Here is a 21,451-nt window from a genome sequence, read left to right on the forward strand (position 1 = left end):
ATATCATCCCAAACTCACCATGAGGAGAGTAGACTCGCAGGTTGATGGGCACCGGGGAGATGCCCTTATTGGCCCCGGTGGCACGGTCGGTCTCCGCCTCGATCTCCTGCCGCACCTCATCGAAGTCGATGAACTTTTTTCCCTTACAGTGCAGGAACTCAGCATATTCTGGAAGACAAATCAATGGAAGTGAAACTGCAGAAAAATGGAGCGACATCACACAAGATAGAAATGAGGAAAATAATACAGCAGTAAAAAATGTAAAAAGGAAACTCAGCAATTTTCAGGAAGAAACTATTAAAATGAACAGGCAGTAATTCCAGCTACATTATTAAATAAAGCACTGAAGCAATGAGAGAGGAGAGAGGAGGAGAGATAAGGAGAGAGGAGAGGAGAGGAGAGGAGAGGAGAGGAGAGGAGAGGAGAGGAGAGGAGAGGAGAGGAGAGGAGAGGAGAGGAGAGGAGAGGAGAGGAGAGGAGAGGAGAGGAGAGGAGAGGAGAGGAGAGGAGAGAGAAGAGAGGAGGAGAGAGGAGAGAGGAGAGGAGAGGAGAGGAGAGGAGAGGAGAGGAGGAGAGGAGGAGAGAGGAGAGAGGAGAGGGTTGCTGTGTGACCAAGAAAGATCTCATGTGTCTGAAGGGTAGGAGGAGGAAGATGCACGTGGAGGATTTGCTGTGTTAAAGATGTACGACGTTAAAATTCGTGCTTTAAGATGTAATTTGTTTAATGGCTTCAACAAAACACGGAGATAAGAGACGAGAGACGACCTTTCTCTTCACCTTCTGGTAAAAGATTGCGTGCAGCCGCATTAAGCTTTAAAATATCGCTTCAGAAAGCTCAGGGTGACTTCACCAAGACATCCATCTCCACCAGAGCTCCTCAACTCATAAACAATTAGTTAGATGGTTATTATATGCTAATAATTAAACCCACAAAATACTACAAACATCGTCTTCTCCTCCGGCTTTCTACAAAAAAAACCATACGTGAGCTAACGTCATCCTTTTTTTTTTTTTAGTTGACAAACTGTTCGTCATAAATTGGACAACAGAAAACACAACTGAGTTTTATTCCTGCAGAAACACCAAACAGCACGTTTCTGTCTGTGTGTATTCAGGATAAAGCTGCTGTAGTTAATGGATGGACTGATAGTACTACATATCACATTAAGTGGAAGACAAGAACCTCATAGATACTTTTATGATTTTTACCTGTGGAGCAGTTCATCAGCTGCAGAACCAAAGGACGACGGGTCACGATGCCAGAACCACGGGGAAGGAAATCCCTGTAACACAGCAGACGAGAGGGATGATTGGTCAGTGACACAAACAACAATCCAGGACAACAGTAAAAAAACAACAACAACAAAAAAAACGTACATATAGACACTGAACGATCATGAGTGTTACCCAACATACAAAAACAAATAAACCCATTCAGAAAGCTGAAAAACACGACGTCACAAACAAACGTGTCATCAAAGAACAACGAGAGAATAAACGGTTCAGTAACAATGAATCAGCTTCTTGAGGCTCTGAGAAGACTTCAGTATTATTCCCTCAAGAAAGCCCATTTAACTGATGTAAAACAAATATTGACATTATCAGTTACTTTGAAGAATATTGATGGTTTGAAATATCACGAAATAATGAAAAATGACCATCGCAGTTGCTGGAGTGTAAAAATAAGTGATTTTGTTTTAGTAAAACAGAGGAAATTAGACAAAACTGCCACTGACTGTGGGAGCTTTAATGTGTTTTAATGGTTCTCATTAAAAAAGAAAAAATCAGGCAATATTACAGAACAACTTCACATTTCAATCGCACTGACGGTTCACCGACAAATAAACACGTACTTATTTATTTAATATAATTAGTCCAATTTCTGCTAATTGAATTACTGAAGAGGATTTTTAAAAAGGTCAATTTGTAGTTTTGTAATATAAAATGTTTCTCTTTTCCACCTCTCAAAGTTAAAAAAAAACAAAAAAAAAAAACAAATCAAAGTGTTTAACATCTGTTAGTGACTAAAACAATGCTCTGGTGCGTCTGAGGTGTAAAGAGCCTTCCAGATGGTTTTCATGACTTCTTATGCACAAGATTGTTTTCTTTGGAGGCGTTCAGCTGCTTATGCAACATCAGCGTCAACCCGCCGCCAGCACTGTGAGCTCCTCGACCAGCTGACGTGACAGTTGTCATTCAGTGATGCATGCTGAGCGATAACAAGGAGAGCTGCTGCAGATTCATGTGCTGCAGTTTGAACTCCAGGATATTTGTGTTCTTTACAGAAATGCAGTAAAAGAAAGAGACAAATGTTTCTGATAAATATTCTGTTTTCAACCATGAACTCTTAATCTGAAGACAGAGGTTGTTTAAAATGTGTCCACACAACAAAAAAACCTCATATCTGATGAGAGAATCAGCTGAACGGCACAACTAAGAAATAGATGAGGCCTCTGTTTGAACCTGAAGCAAAGCCCGAGGCAGTTTGGATGCACGAGTCATGAGCTGAGAGTTAATCAGACCTGAGCCGCTGTGTTCAAAACTGTCGATGCGTTCATGAGCAAACTCATAAAGTGGGAAAGATCCAACCTCAGAGTGGGAAATTGCACCGTAGAACTGGGAATATTTCACCAGGAGAGATGGAAGCTTTTTAAATAGCTCGACTTAGTTTGCCTAAAATATCATGAACTCCATTTCATCCCTGATTTTTGTTTATATGGGTAATGACGGCGTCGTTTGTCACTTCTGAAAGGAGGAAACAGAGCAGATTTTCCCAAATGGGAACTTTCCCAATTCCCAGCTGCCTGAACGCACGACAAGGAAACGGCAATATGTCAATTAAATGTTAAACGTGACGATCGAGTGCACTTTGCTCGATCTTTGAAGGAATAGTTCCTCAATTCGCACCTCTGAGATGCACCTGAGCTAAAACTGCTTCTCTGTCAAAAGGGAAAATAAATCTGTCTGCCAGCACTTTTAAATCTCACTCATGGACATTTAATCTCATTCGTTAATCTGTATTAAAAAAAAAAACTGAGTTATAAAACTGATCATTTGCCATTTTACAGGCTGATGGGAGACGCACAACCTGAAAACATAATCCTTTTGTGTTTGTTGTTTTCTCTCTAAGCATTTCTATCATGTGGTCTACCTGCCTGCAAGAGTGAAGGTGTGTGTGTGTGTGTGTGTGTGTGTGTGTGTGTGTGTGTGTGTGTGTGTGTGTGTGTGTGTGTGTGTGTGTGTGTGTGTGTGTGTGTGTGTGTGTGTGTGTGTGTGTGTGTGTGTGTGTGTGTGTGTGTGTGTGTGTGTGTGTGTGTGTGTGTGTGTGTGTTTATGGGCCTTCCTCTCTCCCACTTGAACACCTTTTAGAGAGGACAGATGGTCTTAACTGCAGGTCTTCCTCCCACTCCACTCCTCCTCATCCTCCCCTCAAACTGCCACCCCGGGTATCCTTCAAAAGGGTTTTCACACACACACACACACACACACACACACACACACACACACACACACACACACACACACACACACACACACACACACACACACACACACACACACACACACACACACACACACAGCGTGTTTACCACATTCTTGAAAACACAGACTAAAAGAGTGACTCTCTCTTCTCTCTCCAATCACTCATCATTGACCTAATCTTTTTGAGAGGGTGACAGTCCCCTCCCCCCCTCTCTCTCCCTCCCCCCCTCCTACCCTCCTCTACGCTCATGTTACTGCCAAACGCACACAATCCCCACACCACGGAGACACAGAGGAGACGGCCAACATTTGAAACAATGAAACGGAGCACAGGAGGATAAAAATCGAGATATTTATGCAACATGAAGAGAAGGAGAGACGCTGAGAGAGATTTTAAGGTGACATCAAGATACCTTCTGCAAGCACTTACCTATAAGTGCTCTCAGCAATCAGTCGGTCTAAAAGCACTTTCAGTCCTGTCAGTGTTTCTGGCAGCAACATTTATCCACCTCATAGTTTGATTGAACATTTAAGAAAATCTTCGGTTTGATGGACGTCTATGTGCACGGTGAAGTTGTGGCTGGTTTCTTAGGTTGTATAACCGCTGTGAAGGCAAGTTTACATACTCAACAGCATAATCCTGCTATTTTTAAACGGTCGTTCTGAATCATTCATCTAAAGTACGATTGTCCAATTTCAGTCACAACACGTTCCTGCAAATGTTTCACAATAAAAGGGTTTCTGTCTGGTGGGCTTTTAATTTGAAATGCATTCAGGAAGTTTCTATTGAAGCGTAATGCATTAACTTCAACAGGGCAAATGGCAGCGGATCAAAACGAGGCTTCGAGTTGACATTGTGAATTAATAGATACTGGCTGGTCACAGGATCGAGGGAGGTCACAGACACACTGATCTTTACTGTCGTGGAGTCACAGCTGAGCAAACAGTGGTGAGCAAACAACACAGACGCCAGCATGAGTGCACACATACACATCAGTGACATCAGTGACATCAGTGATCAGTGCGTCACCTCACTTCCGATTCCCAGACACCGTCACACAGAGCTTCATCTAATCCTGCTCTAACGTCTGCAGCCTCACGAGCCCTGACGGCAGCGAACCGGCACAACCGGGCAATTCTACTTCCCAGCAGCGTTTGGGTCATTTTCTAATGAATACACACACACACACACACACACAACACACACACACACACACACACACACACACACACACACACACACACACACACACACACACACACACACACACACACACACACACACACACCTGCACAGCTGCACACACACACACACACACACACACACACATTGCTGTAAACCACAGTGGAAGACGGAGCCAACGAAACAGCTGATTGCTGGACGGTGAGCATCGAGATTAGACCGCAGCCAATAGGAGAATGTGTTGCAGGCAAACTGCGGCCCAAACAGAGATTAGAGGTAATCCTCTGTAGCAGTATCAGAACAAACGATGTCCGCTCTTCCTCTGTCTCTCGCTAACTGCTTTCTCACTCATACGTTCCTGTTTTCATATTCGACCTCTCTGTGAAACAGATTTTATTGTTATAATGAGACTAACACTGTTTTACAGGTCCTATTTATTTGTAAAGATTGCCTGAAGAGTTTCCTTCAAAGAACAAATCAATTTGATATTAATTACAGCTGAAATCATTTGTTGGTTGATTTTTATTTGAAAATCAATATATACATACGTTCATTTTATATCTGATACAAAGATCAATACCTATAATGTTTCAGTCGTGAGGATTTGCTACTTTTATTGGCCTCATGTGGAACGGTGATCAGACAAAACAAGCAGTTTACTGTTGCCACTTCAGGCCACTAATTGATTGATTAATTTTTATTAAAATTAATAAGAGCAATAATCATTAGCTGCTGCTAGAGTGCTTATCTTAAAAACAATATTTCAGAAAGTCCTGAGTTGTTTATCTGTTTACTAACACATCTTATTCATTCATTTTTTTAGAAAGATCCCGGGAATTTTACAGAGGTTACATTGTCAGCTGACTTTATAAGCAGTTATTGATTTCCTCTAGAATTTCCTCAGAAGAACAACAGAAATATAAATAGCTGGAAAACTGACAAAGATCCATTTAAACAAAGATAAATGATTGTGAGAATTGTGAATTATTGAAAACTTGAATATGAGTGTCTGTCGAGAGATTTATCAGAAAAACTATGGGAACTGTAAAATAAAGTGTTATCACAAGATTAGTTTGGCCAGTTTACTTAAGAGAAAGAAAAAGGCTCACAAATCAAATTTTTGCTTATCAAGTCTGAAGGGAATCCAAGAAAAACATTAAAGTACCAGAAAACTGAAAAAGGATTATCAGGCGGTGTAAAACTACCACATTAGAATACTAATTATCCAGTGTAAGTCATTAAAGGACACTTCTTCTATGTCTCTGTTCCCCTCCCTCCTCCTCAGGTTTTTTTTTGTTTCTCTTCGTCAGCACGCTCAGTGTTATGCAATACATGAAACCAGCTATACATCATAAGATTAATCTCAGTGTGGGGGATGGAGCAGTGATGGCAGCAAGGAGAAAAGAACGTTTGTGTTGTGGTTTTATGTTTCTGGGTTGTGTTGGAGCCTGCAGCCTTCACTGACAACAAAACAGCAGCATCACCCTCCTCAGTTTGATTATATCACAGGAAAATGTTGTACGATATATATGAAATTCTTTCTAATTTCTAAACTGTTAATCCGACTCTATGTCACATAAAATGATTGTTAGAGTGCGTGTCATTGCGCAGGAGATCTCCTCAGACCTTTTTGTGCCAACAGAGGACAATAACATTACTAAACCCGCCATTGCTTCTATAATCCACCACAGGGACAGTAAACTGAGGTGCCCTTTAATCCGCTATAATGATATGAATATTAGACATGAAAAGCAATTCTCATTGACAGTGATATTATTCAGTGTTTGTTGTGTTTTAGGAGAATTAGTGGAGCTGATTTAGTTTTCAGCTCCTTTTGCGAGAGCTGTCCGTGGTGCTGAAACTAGACGCTGGACAAAAACTCCCAGTTGAGCTTTTGAAAACATCCTCCTTGCTAACTGAGCTGTAAACTGAATTAAACAGCACATTCATTTAATCAGCAAGATATTCAATATACTGAATTTAAGCCTTTCTGTAACAGACACTCATCTGCGTCAGGTGTCACTGGTTATTTTCTGCTACCACTTTACATACAGTGCTAGAAGCGGATGTAAGCGGACCTCATCTAGAAATTCAAATCTCCGAAAACCACTTAATTAAACTCACAATTCAAGAAAAAGGCAGTTTTCTATTGAATAGAAACCTGCATCATGACAGAATTGTCGAAGTGCTGTTGCAGTTTTACCAATTTTGGGCTTCCTCTTCACTGTGACTCTCGATCCAATTTTTTGTCCCCTCTTAAGTGAAAACGTCATATTTAATGATAATGAATTCACCCCACCTCTACCTCCACACTTACTAACAGTTTTCACCCAGCTGGCACTTCATGTGTTCAGCACTGGAGACCAGTACGGCTCCCGGCTTTGTCTGAGATAATTAGACTCGTGGGAGTCTGAAACACTGACTGGATGACAGCCACAAATTGGAAGCAACAGTTGTGCTCAAATTTATATGTTAATGTAATGTCTTCTTTTATACCAAACACGGAGGACCCGATGAGACACGACCAGAAGATGCAGGTCTAACATAGAGTGATGCCTGAACTGCATGCACAGAATAAAAGAATGAATCTGCACCGGTTCTGATTATTTATTGTCACTTTAAGTAAATGATTAAGACACATGTCAGATTTTGAGTAGCAATACTGAGAGGATTTGCGACATTTGTCTCTTATCATTAATCAAATATCTGTGAGACTGTGATGGCATTTATTTTCTGTCATTTTAAAGTCTAGATTTTAAAAATAAATCAGTTTATTGAAGAAAAGATCAACAAATTAAACAATTATGAAAATAATAGTTAGATGCAGCCTTAAAGAGAGATGTGTTTTTTTCTCCTTGAGCTAAAGACATCGATAAAATGAAAATTGTTCTCATCATTCAAGAGGAAAAACAAACAAAGAGCAGCTCGTAAAATCAGCCAAATTAATCTTAGTCATTAGGTTTATTATTATTTTGACAAAAGAAAGGGCACCAGCATAAACAATGACTAAAGTCAAATATCTTAAAATATCAGCAAGTTATGATGACAGTCCGGATCGTTAAAGGTGTCTAATGACATACAGTGTCACAGTATCAATCATATTTAGTGGAGCCCTGCGAGTTTAGTTTAACATTGCTTGCCGTCGCTTTGGAGTTGAGCGCTTTTATATCTTATGACAAGAAAGCTCAAAGAGTTGAATTTAAATGAAGAGACACAAAAGACTGTGAAACGAAGGTGAAACTAAGATGATAAACGTTATATTGAGCATCAGCAGCTCTCTGCAAGAAAGACAAATTATGAAAGCAGCATCAAAAGAAAGGAGAGACGATGAAGACAGATTTGGTTAGTGTCCTCAGGTGTTCTATCATGCCATTACCACAGTATACTTGGACAGCTTCTGGCTGTCCTTGTCCCCGAGTCACACCAGCTAGACATCCACCAGCACCCAATCGAAATCTAATCCACCTGAGAGGGAAGGTGCCTCGAAAACTAAAGTCCTACCAACACAAATTTGAACTCTTTAGTTTTGCCCAAATCCCAAAACATCCATGTTGAAAAAATGGTTTGATAATGTGCCCACTCATGTATCTCCATCTCAGGCTCCTTTTGACCCACGTGCTGCAGCCAGGTAAATCCAAACAAGCTTTAAACAGCTGACATGCCTGAAGTACCTGCACTCTAACTGCCATTTGTAAGTCTCCTGCAGTTTGGTATTGATTGTCTGAGCTACTCATAAGCTGCAAAAAAAGACAGGTCGAGGTTATGAGAGTATGAGAGAGGAATAAAAACCCACCATGAAGCTGCTTATTTTTATCAGCTAAAAGAGCAAAAAGAACCAAAGCAGCTTAATGGAGGTCAAAAAGATCAGAAAGTCTGATGGATGACCAACATATGTTCTGACATACACCGATGTGAATGTCTGTATAAAAAGAAAAGGGGGAAAAGAAGCGCTGTCACATGTAAACACACTGCATATTGTAAGTGTGTGTGCTGTTTTGGGCAGATAGGACAAACACAAAGGGTTTCTCTGGGGGAGGTGGAGGACGGGAGGAGCAGGAGGACGGGAGGACCTGAGCGCCGTCGCTGCAGGTGGACCAGGAGGACGCACAAATTAACACAAACGCTGCAGATTGCGACTTTTTCCATCTTTACAAAGATGTGACATTTACTTGTAATAATGTTGTGAAGCTTTCCTTCATTTAAAACAACCACCGCTCCCAAAGGGCCAGGCAACATAATTAGGCACGAGCTGTTTCTATGACAACAGCAGAATGAGTGTGCAGCATAGCACAGTCCAGTCATAAGTGTAAAGAGACTGTTTGAATCGAACTAATACTAAAAAACAAACAAACAAAAAAAGCAGTAAAAAGGGTAATAGCAAGATGCTGTCAAAAAAAATGTTTTTCCAATTATATTATTTTCATTTTAGGGTGTAATTCTGATATTTGAAATCATTCATCTGCTCATATGGAGTTTAATGGGAAGAGGAGGCAGCATATCATGGACACATGAAACTATCATGTACACAGTAAACGGCATGCTTCACATACTGCCATTTAAGATGGGGATTGGTGGTCATGTGGTGAACTGTGGTGGACCTATAGATCTACCAGAGAGTGACGAGATCACTTGCGGTTCTCGGATAAATCTTCCTCTGTGCATTGGGATGCATGACATTTGGTCTTGGACTATACCCGGGCCTTTGCTCAGCGTGAAGGGGTGAGCTGGCCCGGAGCCACAGTACGCACCAACTCTGACCTTGCTTAAGCAGGAAATAGTGCTGAATCACACCCTGCGTGCACACGGGGATTCAACGTTCGAGGAAAAAGAAAGGAAGTTCTTCAGATCAAGTGAAATAAAAAAAAAAGAAAAGGGCTGCAAACACAGTGAGTGACACCCTGCCTGCATGTAAGCTTCACTTACAGCATTATAAGCACAGGCAGACAGATGGATGAGCTGAGCTGGAAGGGCTCAAAGCTCAGGTGGACTCTCTCTCTCTCCGTCTCTACAAGGTCATACTGCAGCATATCACATCAGATACGTCCCCTCGGTTCCCTTTCTATCATCATCAACTCCAGCCGACAGCTAAACTGGAACCTCTCCACACGCTGGCAAAGCATCATTATGCACCAGTGTCTGCTCAGGATTAAATAGCCTGTGGCCAACAAAATGGTAGCCCTGTCAGATAAAACACACACACACACACACACACGCACACACACACACACACACACACACACACACACACACACACACACACACACACACACACACACCGGGCAGCCTGTAACTGTATCTGCTACACAGGAAGTGAGCATCCTAACTGACCCTGCTGCTGTCATGGGATGTCATGGGATTAAAAAGAAAACTGTTTTTATTCACAGCGTAGTCAAAAAAAAAAAAATCTTGTAAACTTCTGCTAATTTTTAAGCCTTTATATGCAGAGGCGGGTTACATTAAATACCAAGTCATTTAGCAGGAGTTTGTGGTTCCTGAATGCATCATGCTAACAGATAAACTTCAGTGGGGATTTGTAGGCCTAACATAATAAGCTGCTTCCCCTGGTGTTGTGCTCATGGAGGAAAGCGGGGATATAAAACGATTAAAAACTGGTTATATGTGCACCGATTTGGACCGTCTGAGTCTCTGTGGTGAATTTAACCCTTCCTGAAAGAGGGGGGTCGGAGGGGGGGGGGGGGGGTAAAAATGAAAGCCTATGCGGCCGCTGCGCGTGATGCGTCGGGGCGCACCGACGTCCGCCGCAGCCTTAGAAAAGCTACTTACTTCCCTACGAAGTTCTCCAGCACCGAGCTCTTCCCCGCGCTCTGCCCGCCCACCACCGCGATCTGCGGCAGGTCCAGGTTGGAGTTCTGTCCGATGGCGGAGAAGGCATCCTGCATGCGGTTCACCAGAGGAATCAAATCCTCCATTCCCCGGTTCCCCATCTTTGCGGTGCAAGAGGAGGAGGAGGAGGACGGGATGTCTTCCTTGTCAGAGCGGGGACGGATTTATCACTCCGTTTTCTCCGCGTCCCTTTTTGCGCCACCCTCGCGTTCAGAGGGCGTTTTTTGTTTTTTTTTGGGTCTGTGCGCGCACTCCGGGTCACTTCTCGATTTGCTTCCTCATCGACGGGCGCCTCTTCGGTGTGTCAGATCACCTCAGCCAGGAGGACTCTCTCCACCACACTCCTCTCTCCACCACACTCCTCTCTCCACCACACTCCTCTCTCCAAGCGCCGCAGGGGGGAGGAGGATGAGGATGATCTCGTGTTTTCAGAGGGGATCCTTGCAGTGCCGCACTCACACCGCTCGGAGGAGACACTGCTTTTGCTGACTCTTCCAAATCTTGTTTCTCAAAATGTAAAGATTAAAAACTTGCCCTTCAGTTTTTTATATTTTTGCCCCAAAACACAAATCTGTGTATGATGTACAGAGCTGACTACGGAACTAATATATGACACGATATAGCCTTTATGTCCTGATAGGCTTTTGTGTTTATGTAGGCTATTTATATGTGCCAACAATAATAATGTAATAAGATGAAATATATGTCTGAAATACATAGAATGCAGTCGCAGTGTTGTGAGGTGTTTGTGCAGGTACTTGCACTTGCTCAATATGGCCTAACTCATATGTACAGGTACAGCCTATTTTATTTCCTTTTTATTTATATATTTTACAAATAAACAGGCTACATAGCAGTCGAATTAATGCAGAATGAGGTTTTTTTTATTGTTTAAGTTTCACAGTTTTCGGTGCATATGACATTAAAACTGTCTGAATCTTAAATCATTTAATATCCACGGGAGGTTGATGTTCCACTTTCATTAACTGTTTAATATCAAACCGTTACAAGAGTTAAATGGAGTTAAATGTTGAAATACAAACAATTTTTTTTTTTTTTTTTTTTTTTTTTTTAATGTACAGCTAACAGAAGGATTTGTTTAGAGCACGAAACTCTGTCCATGTTTAATTAAAAAAAAAAAAAGCTAAATAATCCAAAAGCTCCGTTCATGACGCGGACGTCCCGTTACGTGCAGTTCCTCGGGCGCCCGCCGGGGGGCGCCAGCGTGCGCTGAGCTCGTCTGAACCTCGCTTGCTTTTATAAGCGAGCTGCACAGCGGCTGTGACAGCGACCGTTTCAACTCGGTGCTATGAGTTCAGCTGGATAATCAACACAAACCGCCGCTTCTCCTCGACTACAGCCGCCCGCCGACGAGCTCCAGGAACCCCGAGGTGACGCACACGAAGTCCCGCGACGAGCTTTTTTTTTTTATATATCCGCGGGTTAGCTCGCGAGCTTAGCTAATGCTAAAGCTAACTTGCGTTCCAGGTAGCGGAGCGGCGGGCTAACGTTAGCGTTAGCTTCGCTTTTTATTTATCGCGGCGGAGCTGCAGCTGTAACATTTCAGACTTTTGTTGTAAAATAACATCCTATTCTCTTCAAAACAAACAACAACGTGACGTTCCCGCGTTGTTTTCTTCGTAAAATTGCGCAATAAAAATGTGTCTCGACGAACCCGACGAGGGATTTGTTGTTAGCTCGCTTGTTAGCATTAGCCGGTTGTCATCCTGAAACACGATCGCTGTTGTTGTTGTTGTTATTGTTGTTGTTGTTGTTGTCTGCGGCCTTCACAACAAAGACCTGCTTCCTAACGTGCCCCCCCCCCCCTTTTTTTCCCTCTGGTCCAGGGATCCTGCATTTTTATTTGTTTTCTGCTGAGAGGTGTCCGACTTCCTCACAAACACCTGCCGGGGGAGAGGTGGTGTTGTTGGGGGGGAGAGAGGAGGAGGAACCGGAGGAGGAGGAGGAGGGTCTGAAAACCCGCTGCGTACCCGGACGGAGTGACTCCACAGCCCCGCGATGTTCAACCCGCACATCCACCAGCAGCAGCAGCAGCAGCAGCAGTTTCACCAGCACCTCCGGCAGCTGCAGCAGCTCTTCCAGCAGCAGCCTCCGCCGCCTCCTCCGCCTCAGCCGCCTCCGGGCCACCATGTACCCCATCACCACCAGGCGCAGCGGTAAGCCCCGTGGTAACTCGAGGCCGGGGATTGAGGCGGGGCCCTCCCCGGAGGATCCGTCACAACAACAGCGTGTTTCCACACATTTTAAACGGGTGTTAGATGAAGTCGGGACCCGCAACCTGAAGGTCGCACCGATTCATTACGTTATATTTTATTTATAACAGCGGCCGAATCACAACGAGGGTTATTTCATAAACACCTTAAAAGTCCTTTTTTTTTAAAGGGAGGGAAGAAAAAAAAAAAAAACGCCAACAGAACCAGACTCAGAAGGTGGAGAACATCTGCCTGGACCTGTTGGAGGTGAGAGGAGAGCAGAGAGAGAAAAGGGCAGCATAGAGATGCAAAACATGAGCTGTCGGTGGGGTGGACATCTGTAAAAAGGAAGGACATGAATGCATGTAAAAAAATAAAAAACAACAGGTTTCTGGCCTCAAACCAAAATCCATAATAACCTTTGCCATTCTTGCACAAGCACGTGAGCTTGTGTCATGTTACCCGTCAGCTTTTTCTTTACCCAATTTTTCAGGGTTATGCATGATCACTTCATTTTGGACTGTTATCAATAGGATTTATGTAATTTACTTTATTTATCTGCCCTATAGCTATAGTTATCACCTAACATTGGTAAAACAAAGCTTATAATAGAGGTAAAAAAACAAAAAAACAACACTTGGTTGCCGCACCGAGGTGTTATATTGGTAGAAAAGAAAACGCCTGACTTTTAATCCTCATTCAAACTGAAGCTGCACGTCTGCTTCTCCGTCCTCATCCTTTACCGAGCCAGCCTCCCGTGCGGTACCTGTTCTCTGACTTATTCCCGTTATATCATTCAGCGTAATAATAGGAATAATTTGTTCTTTTAAAAGGAAAACGGCTGATATGAAAGGAAGATGGTTTCTGATTCAGTCTATATCTGAATATATAAATACAAATAGGTCAAAGAACAGGCACGGTATGGGATGCTGGTTTGATAAGCCTAAATTATTGGCTGCTTCTTTTGCTTTCATGTTTGCTCTTAAGTACATAAATTTAAATCATGGTTGTAAAATGATCTTAGAGGTCCTTGTCAAGTAAAACTTTTTTTTTTTTCCACTGATGATTCCATGATTTTTCCACCCAGTATTTTTAACAACAGGCTCAACAAAGATGCAGAGGGTTGTAAGAAGGAAGATGTTTTTGCTTCGGTCGACGGCGATTTCAGCGAGCGTCTGTCTTCTGAAATCAAGCTGCATGTTTACCCCCCTCCTCCTTCTGTGTGTCGTCCCACAGAGCCATGCCTGGCCCTCCCCAGAACGCTCCTCCTCCCAGGATGGTCAACCTGTGCCAGGCGAGCCAGACCACCATCATCGCCCCCAACCCGATGCTGCAGGGTGCTATACTGATGCAGCAGATGCAGGGTACAGTTTGGACTGCAGCGTTTAGAAAAAGGACACACGCCTGATTTGTAAAGACGAATAGTGGTTAAAAACACACTTTGCTTTCGTCCAGGAAACATGCGGAGCTTCGGGATGGGCGGGCAGCAGTTCCGGCAGTTCTTCACGGCGGGGACCCGGTCGTCCCTGCTCGGGCCGGTTCCCATGGGCATGGCCATCAAGTCCCCCATGATGGGTTTCCCAGCTCAACGACCTTTCCACCCACATGTTCGCTACTACAACAACAACAACAACAACATCGTTGCCACCACCACAGCCTCCTCCTCCTCCTCCACCTCCTTCTCCTCGTCCACCTCCTTCTCCACGTCCACCTCGTCCTCCTCCACCACAGTAATTACAGCCGCTTCATTATAACAACTGATCGTTTTCCGTCCCACTAAATACTCCGTACGGTGAAGATGCAGTTGACAGATGCATCGAGATTTGTCGACAGGTTCGATCAGAAGCACTGAAAGCGTTTTTGTGGATTATTTTTTTTAATGGTAGGTTTTTTATATCTAATCATAAAAAAGAAGGTAAAGTTTAATTTGGTTTTATCGTTGAATTTGATTTCCTCTGTGAAGTTGACTGAGTAACATGAGACAGAAATCAGGTTGATGCTTCTCTGATTAAATCAAACTAATTTAGGAGGAGCTCCGCAACAGTTATTTAAATGACACGTGCAATAATCACTTCGTCGTTTGTAAAAACAGAATAATAAAGTTTTTTCGTTTACATATCTACACATACATATTCTGAAATGAATCTTTGACTTGTCTTAATGTCTCGTCGCTGCATCTTTACTTTCATACGTTACAGCTATGCGAGTTAAGACCACTGTTGATACAAACATGCCTGTTCTCATGACACACACTATATTTAGTTTCCTGTCATCTGTCTTGTGTGTTTCAGGATGCTGTCGCTCGCCCGCCAGACAGGAAGAGAGACAGTGAGCAGATGGCAGGAGGGAGCACAGACGACCAACCAGCACTAGCAGCACCACCTGCACCACCTGCAGCAGCAGCGAGCAGCAGCCACGACGATAACGACAAGACTCAGACAGGTAGAGATGCACCGCCACTGAGACATGTTAATTGTTTAAAGATGGGAGTTTGAGAGATAATAGCCCGAGTTAAGTACCATGAGACGTTTTAACTTGTATATTAAAGTACTCGGTGGTTAATATTTGTTGGTTTCTACCCACAGATGGGGCTGTGGGAGGAGTGGACGGGCCCACACAGATCTCTGAGGAGCAGCTTGAGGAACCTGCAGTGAAGAAGCAGAGGACAGAGGGGTGGGGAGTTGTTTTTTTATTGCTTGTAGTTGTGCAAGAAATTTATCTTATCTCTAGAAAACTCGTATCTGTGGAAATAACTAAATATTTGCCCGAAAAGTGATGACGGCGTTTACAGTGAATGTTTTCTATTAATTTGACATTTTAAAAATATTCAGTTATTTAAGATTCGTGGGACTGAAGAGGCCACAGTGGAAACTTTGCTAAACAGAAACTAAATTTTGTTTTCCCCCTCTCAGGTCAGAGAAACCTAAAGACTCGTGTGTTGGTGAGACGGTCACTAGTGCAGAGACAGACGGGGACGTTTTCTCTTCAGAGTGCAACAGCAATACAGACGACATGCAGCCCGAAGGTTAAAAAAAACCCCACAAACCTAGAATATCCAACACTAATTTAATCTGTATATGATGTGGAGATGGACACTTATTGTATGTTTCCATCTATTGTTTTTTTCCTAGACTGCATCTTAATGGAGGATGGAGGCTCCACTGGGGGGTCAGATGTTGTTGACACACTGGAAGAGACCAGAACTGATGAGGTGAGAGCAGCTTTTCTTTTCTTTTCTTTTTTTAATAGATGAAAATATGTAAACCACGAATGAATTAGTACCAATCACCAAAAATGTATGCAAAAAGAGAGTCTGTCATAACTAGAGCTGGATATAATTTGAAGATTTGTGATTCCTCTTTACAGGTGCAGAGCTGTTTGTCGGCCGCGTCGCCTTCCGGCGGGCTGGTTGAAGGTGAGCAGCAGGTTGATTTACCAGCAGAGGAGACGTCGGAGGACAAAGACGTCCCTCCGGCTTCACCGGAGAACCCGGACGAAGAAGAGGATGGCACCAACAAGTTCTACTGCTACCTCTGCAGCATCACCTGCCACAACCAGCAAGTAGGTTGAATGCACGTACGCACACACACACACACACACACACACAGTGTACATGGATAATAGTAGCATGCAGCTCATCATCTTTATTTGGGAGTACATTTAAAGTAAAAAAAAATAAACCACAGTGAATTCCAATAATTTTGCTGTACTTTATTTTTCTGTCTTTAATTTTCTTTTCTCCGTATATACGTGTATGTATTTTTTTTTTTGTAGAACTTCAGGAGTCACATGAACAGCGTTTCCCACCAGCAGAGGATGATGGAGATCCAACACATGAGCAACGCCTGTCTGGTCAGCCTGCTGCCTCGAGTGCAGGAGTCTCTGCAGGGAGTCAGCAAAGATGGGTGAGTTCAACATGCATACATGCATATGGCTTACTTTTTTAGTTTTTTTATTAAATTGCTGTAAATTTAAAAAGTTGAGAGACATTTAGACTCCTTTTTTTTTTTCTGTGCGTCATGTTACGTTTCAAAGAATTTAAAGAGAGTTTTAAAAAGAGAAAGCGATCCTTGTGAGTCATGAAACGTCTTGTGTTTTTTCTCGCAGAGATAAGAAGGCAGACTTGAAGCGTTGGTGTGCCACCTGTCACACCCACTTCACCAGCAGCCTCACAGACCACCGGCGCACGGAGGAGCACAAAGTATTCAGCCGCTCACTTTGTGCACAAGCACATTCATGTGGCGTTCAAGAAATGTGCGAAAAAAAGCTTCTCCCGGTCGCTCTGATGAGAATCTTCTTTTTCTCCTCAGCTCGGCAGTACAATGGACATCACCTCCTGCGCAGTCTGCAAGAAACGCTTCAAGACCTCCCAGATTTTCTTGGAGCACCTGCAGTCTCAGGAGCACCGACGCAAGGTGGGCAAGACGATCTGCGTTTCTATTCTTGATTGACACATCAGCAGGTGAAATGCCACCTCGTCACTGTGCTTGTTTTGCTGTTTTCTCAGCTCCAGGAAAAGGGCTGCGAGGCTTTGGGCAAGCTGACCGCTTTGGACCCGGAGGGCTTTTCATTAGACGAGGAGGTGGAGCGGGGAAGTGAGTTGGGGGAAGAAGAGGACAGACAGGTGATTTTCATTATTGACAATATTTGCGTTTAAAGTTCCAACCCAAAGATTCTATGACGAAATCTTAATTAACATTTATTCTGTTGCAGGATGTCTGGTCCTCCCTCAAAGAGGTGACCCTAAACAACATGGCCAGTGATGAGCAGTACGACCCGGACACAGTCTGCGGTCAGTGACTAACTCTGAGTATTTTTTTTGACTGATTGCACCTCAAATTTATTTGTTTTTCCTGATAATAGTCAGTTTTATATCTGTGATCTCTTGAGTGACGTTTAGGGGCTTTTTTTCTTTTTTTCATCACAGGATCCAGTTTTTTAGCTCCAGTCTCAGGTTTTATCTGCAGACTCTGCAACAAGTTTTACCACTTTGAATCTTCTGCTCTGCACACTCACTGCAAATCACTGAAGCACTTTGAGAACCTCCAGGTGAGTTTTTAATGACGTCACCTTAAATTGGGAGTAGCAGGCGTAACTAATTATTTGTAACCCAAATAAAATTATTATTGTCCGACTTATTTTACTCTTTTGAGGAATTCATGATGATTTCTATGCATCAGGAATTGGATTATTGGAGTATGTTTGTGATTTTTTTTTTTTTTTTTTCTATTTTTCAGAAGTACAAAGTGTTGGTGAGTCAAAAAGTTGAAGCTGTTAAATCCTCCAGAGAATCTCTCCTCGCTGCAGACGGCCTCGGGCCCAAAGCAGAAACCCTCACAGACTGTTCAGATGAAAATCTGCTCGCCGACGACCCGGGTTCAGTGACGGACCCAAACTCCATGCAGCCCATCATTACACTCACACGGCTGAAAGTGCAGGGAGAAAGCCAACAGGGGGACGAACGAGAAGAACCTGAGCGGGCCTCGGAGGACTTCGCCGCCATCTCAGAGACCAACACAGACCAAGACCTCAGCCTCCTTCTGGAGGAAGAAGAGGCCACATCCCAGGCGTGTGAAGCTCAGCAGGGTCCAGCTGAGCTGCCTGCTGGCAGCACAGAGGAGGTGGACTCAGAACCAGCCGCTGCCGTTGAGGATGCTAAGAAAGAGGAGGTGGCGGAGGAGGAGAGTGAAGCTCCTGCTGCCCCGGAGAGTGAAGCTCCTGCAGACCCGGAGAGTGAAGCTCCTGCTGCCCCGGAGAGTGAAGCTCCTGCTGCCCCGGAGAGTGAAGCTCCTGCTGCCCCGGAGAGTGAAGCTCCTGCTGACCCGGAGAGTGAAGCTCCTGCTGACCCGGAGAAAAAGAGCGGCACAGCGAAGGCGAAAGCGGCACCGGCACCCAAACGCAGGTCAGGAAGGGCAAGCAGACGCTGAGTCGAAGATTCTGGTACCTGGTACCTTCTACCACGGGACGAGATGTGACTATGTGAAAGAGGTGCTTTCATGGAACCGAGACCAAGAACTTCCCGGCCCAGCCTCTCTCCATGCTGGAAGTCAGAATCCAACACACACACCGACGAACAGGAAGCCCGGCGGGTGGATCACAGTGGGACAAGACTTCTCATGTGAATCGCTCTCTCAGGGTGGGAAATTACAGCATTGATTGTGGGTAAGGCGCTTAAATTTGTCCAAAATTTTTTTTGATTTTCATTGTTCTGCATCGAGTCCAAAACAAACCTTGTTCAGTTCAGTTTTTTTCTTTATATATATAAAGATTTACACGTTAATTGCCTAAATTTAAATTAAATGTGAAGGTGTCCCACTTCCACACCACGTCAGGACATTCATATTTAGTGAGTTTGTACTGCTACGAGCGTCTGTATTTAAACCGTAGATAACATAATAAAACTATTACGTTTGGCAGCAATATTTCAAAGTCACGGGCGGCGTTTAGTTTGTTTGCATAAAAGAGTGAAGTGTTGTTTTATGAATCTCACTATTCAAAGTGATTCCGTGACTCTTTTCCTCCGATGGCAGCGGCAGGTCAAAGTTTTCACTTAACAAGGGAAATGTGACAATTTTGACCAGGGAAAACAAATGGGGCATTTCTGTTATGCGTTTCCATGGTAACCAGAGGATGATTCCCGGTGATCGTGTGGCATCGCCGTGACGCTGATATTTGGTCATTTGAGTGAAATGTCTCGACATCCGATGGAAGGATCGTCGTTCAGTAAAAAAAATAAAAATCACCTTTTATTCATTGACGTCATCAGGTCAATATAGATATTGGTCGACGACAAACACCCACAAAAGACGGTTATACTGCGGACAAGCAGTATGGGAATACTTTCGTGCTCTTTGATTTGGACAAACAAAAGTTAAACGAGATTTTTAACATGAACACAAATTTACAGATGTTCAGAATTAATTCCAAAATAAAGCGTTTTACTTTTTAACACCGTTGTTTCCCCCATAAATTAACAGGTTTTTAATAAATGTGGCTTCAGTTTAGGAAAAGAGCTTTTTCTTCTTCTTCTTCTTCTTCCTCTTCTTTGTGGCTCGCTCAACAACATGTTGATTTCCCACCCTGCAGCTTGACTCTGTCAGCGTTTTGCTAATTCTCCAGCCAGCTAGATGATTGATTGTTCACGTAACCTACGAGTACGGGAGAGCGTACCGACCGGTGAAGTGGAGACACTGCAAACCAAGTAGCTTCGTAGCGAGCTGAAACGTAGAACGTAAACAAATTAAAAATGCTTGAGCCAGTGACGACTTCCCTTTCAAAACGAGCGCTCGACTTCTACTTTGGTTTGAGTGTCTGACGAACGCTGAATCTTGAATCTGCTCACAGCTCGATTCAGGGCATTTCATGATCTTTTTTTGTTTTGTTTTATTGTTGTTGTTATTATTATTATTATTATTTGTTGACATTTTTTGGGTTGACGTTGTGGGATTTGGGGTAAAAAATAAAAATAATTTAAAAAAAACAAAAAAACAGTTGTAGCCTTCTCAGAACTAGTCCGACACGTTTTTATTGGCCTCCTGTCTGCAATAGTGAAGATTTATTTTGTATAACGAAGAGCTGGAGTCGAGGACAAAACACTCAAATATAAAACGTTTACATTCGCGGTCGTATGAAAAGAGTGTTGAGCTTCATCAACACGTCAGAAACTAGAAATAAAAGGCTTTTCCTGACAGGCTGGCGCTGAATATAAAGTCCGAGCGTTCTCCTCCTTCCACGCGACTCTTCGCTCACTGAACTGCTTTATTGCTTCATTTTTAAAATTTGAATTCTTGTCCGTGAAGGCAGAAATACGCCAGCTGGCTTATTCTTCGTTCAGGGTTTTCAGCAGTTGTTGCAGAACTCGGGTGAATAAAAATAAATAAAATTTTAAAAAAATAAATAAATTAAAAAAAAACAAAAAAAACAATTGGCGCAGATGTTTTAAAGCGAAATAAAAAAAAAACAATACATTTCCATCAACTAAAAACGCTTCGACGAGCCTTTGGCGGCTCTACGATATGTTAGCGGTAGTTGGTCCTTAGTTTGACTCCAGTTTATCATTGCGTTGTTATTGAAGATTGTTTTTAGTTGCTGTACACTGGACAGATGGAAACACATCGGAGGGGTTTGAAATGATTTGCAAGTGTTTGTAGGTATTTATTAAGAATCCTTGCTAACTTTCAGCTCTTGATTTGAAGCACCAGTAATGTACAGTAGATTTTTTTTTTTTTTTCCAACTCCAGATTATACAAATGTATTAAATTTGACCCTGTGTGAATTAGGACTTCCTTCTTTGTGAGTAGCGTGCCGTTCCGGAAACATTTCATTCCTCCATGTCAGAGAAGGATATTTTAAAACCACAAAGGAACTGACTGACACATGTAGCAGCTCTCGTAGTCATGGCAACCGTGGCATGATCAGCATCGTTTCAGGTCTGAAGGGACGAGACGTGATCTGAACTGTACTTCTTTTTCTTTTCTCTTTTTATTTTAATTAGCTCTTGAAACAACAGGAGAGAGAGAGGGATAAGAGAGCGAAGGGCGTTTTAAAGATAATTTCAAAATAAAAGCTGTATGTTTCTTATTGTATTTTTATTCCGCTACTGACAAAAATTGAGATGAACAAACAGGTGATGTTTTCTAACTGCTGGAAGTTTAATGTATTTTTTGGATGTTTGTTTTCTGTTTGGGAGTCATCTTAATTTATATTAAAATGTCTTGACGATTACCAC

The 21,451-nt window shown here is 42.9% G+C and overlaps 2 protein-coding genes across 11 annotated transcripts in view; one reads left to right on the forward strand and one right to left on the reverse strand.

Annotated features, from left to right (window-relative positions):
- dnm1a (dynamin 1a) overlaps nucleotides 1-10,908 on the reverse strand; it is a 48,602-nt gene extending 37,694 nt beyond the window's left edge. For 5 of the 10 annotated variants that reach the window (XM_069715293.1, XM_069715288.1, XM_069715290.1 and 2 more), the window contains exons 1-3: nucleotides 10,451-10,907; nucleotides 1,210-1,283; nucleotides 19-168 (exon numbers count right to left, since the gene is read on the reverse strand). In XM_069715293.1, coding sequence (XP_069571394.1) covers nucleotides 19-168; nucleotides 1,210-1,283; nucleotides 10,451-10,611 — 385 coding nt within the window. In that variant the 5' untranslated portion in view covers nucleotides 10,612-10,907. Of the gene's footprint in view, nucleotides 1-18; nucleotides 169-1,209; nucleotides 1,284-10,450 lie in introns of all 10 variants that reach the window. The other 5 variants (XM_069715289.1, XM_069715291.1, XM_069715285.1 and 2 more) reach the window with 2 other exon arrangements.
- An 850-nt stretch (nucleotides 10,909-11,758) lies between these two features.
- ciz1a (cdkn1a interacting zinc finger protein 1a) lies at nucleotides 11,759-21,447 on the forward strand. The gene is made up of 16 exons (XM_069715237.1): nucleotides 11,759-11,901; nucleotides 12,358-12,687; nucleotides 13,960-14,087; nucleotides 14,179-14,453; nucleotides 15,015-15,165; nucleotides 15,309-15,396; nucleotides 15,636-15,748; nucleotides 15,855-15,934; nucleotides 16,090-16,284; nucleotides 16,498-16,628; nucleotides 16,831-16,924; nucleotides 17,034-17,138; nucleotides 17,231-17,347; nucleotides 17,437-17,515; nucleotides 17,651-17,772; nucleotides 17,961-21,447. Exons 2-16 carry the CDS (start codon nucleotides 12,530-12,532, stop codon nucleotides 18,648-18,650), a joined length of 2,526 nt encoding a protein of 841 aa, XP_069571338.1. The 5' UTR covers nucleotides 11,759-11,901; nucleotides 12,358-12,529; the 3' UTR covers nucleotides 18,651-21,447.
- The last annotated feature ends 4 nt before the right edge of the window (nucleotides 21,448-21,451 follow it).

This window comes from Brachyistius frenatus, unplaced genomic scaffold, assembly GCF_029030835.1.
Source record: "Brachyistius frenatus isolate BFR_SWC_R1_liver_20210118 unplaced genomic scaffold, ASM2903083v1 Contig_140, whole genome shotgun sequence".
NCBI lineage: Eukaryota > Metazoa > Chordata > Actinopteri > Embiotocidae > Brachyistius > Brachyistius frenatus.

Bases quoted from the DNA above. Each gene is read 5' to 3' on its own strand.
- ciz1a (XM_069715237.1), top strand. From the start codon at position 12,530: ATGTTCAACCCGCACATCCACCAGCAGCAGCAGCAGCAGCAGCAGTTT. The intron at 16,629-16,830 runs GTGAGTTCAACA...TTTTTCTCGCAG, and splicing joins CAGGGAGTCAGCAAAGATGG to AGATAAGAAGGCAGACTTGA. The intron at 17,348-17,436 runs GTGATTTTCATT...ATTCTGTTGCAG, and splicing joins GGGAAGAAGAGGACAGACAG to GATGTCTGGTCCTCCCTCAA.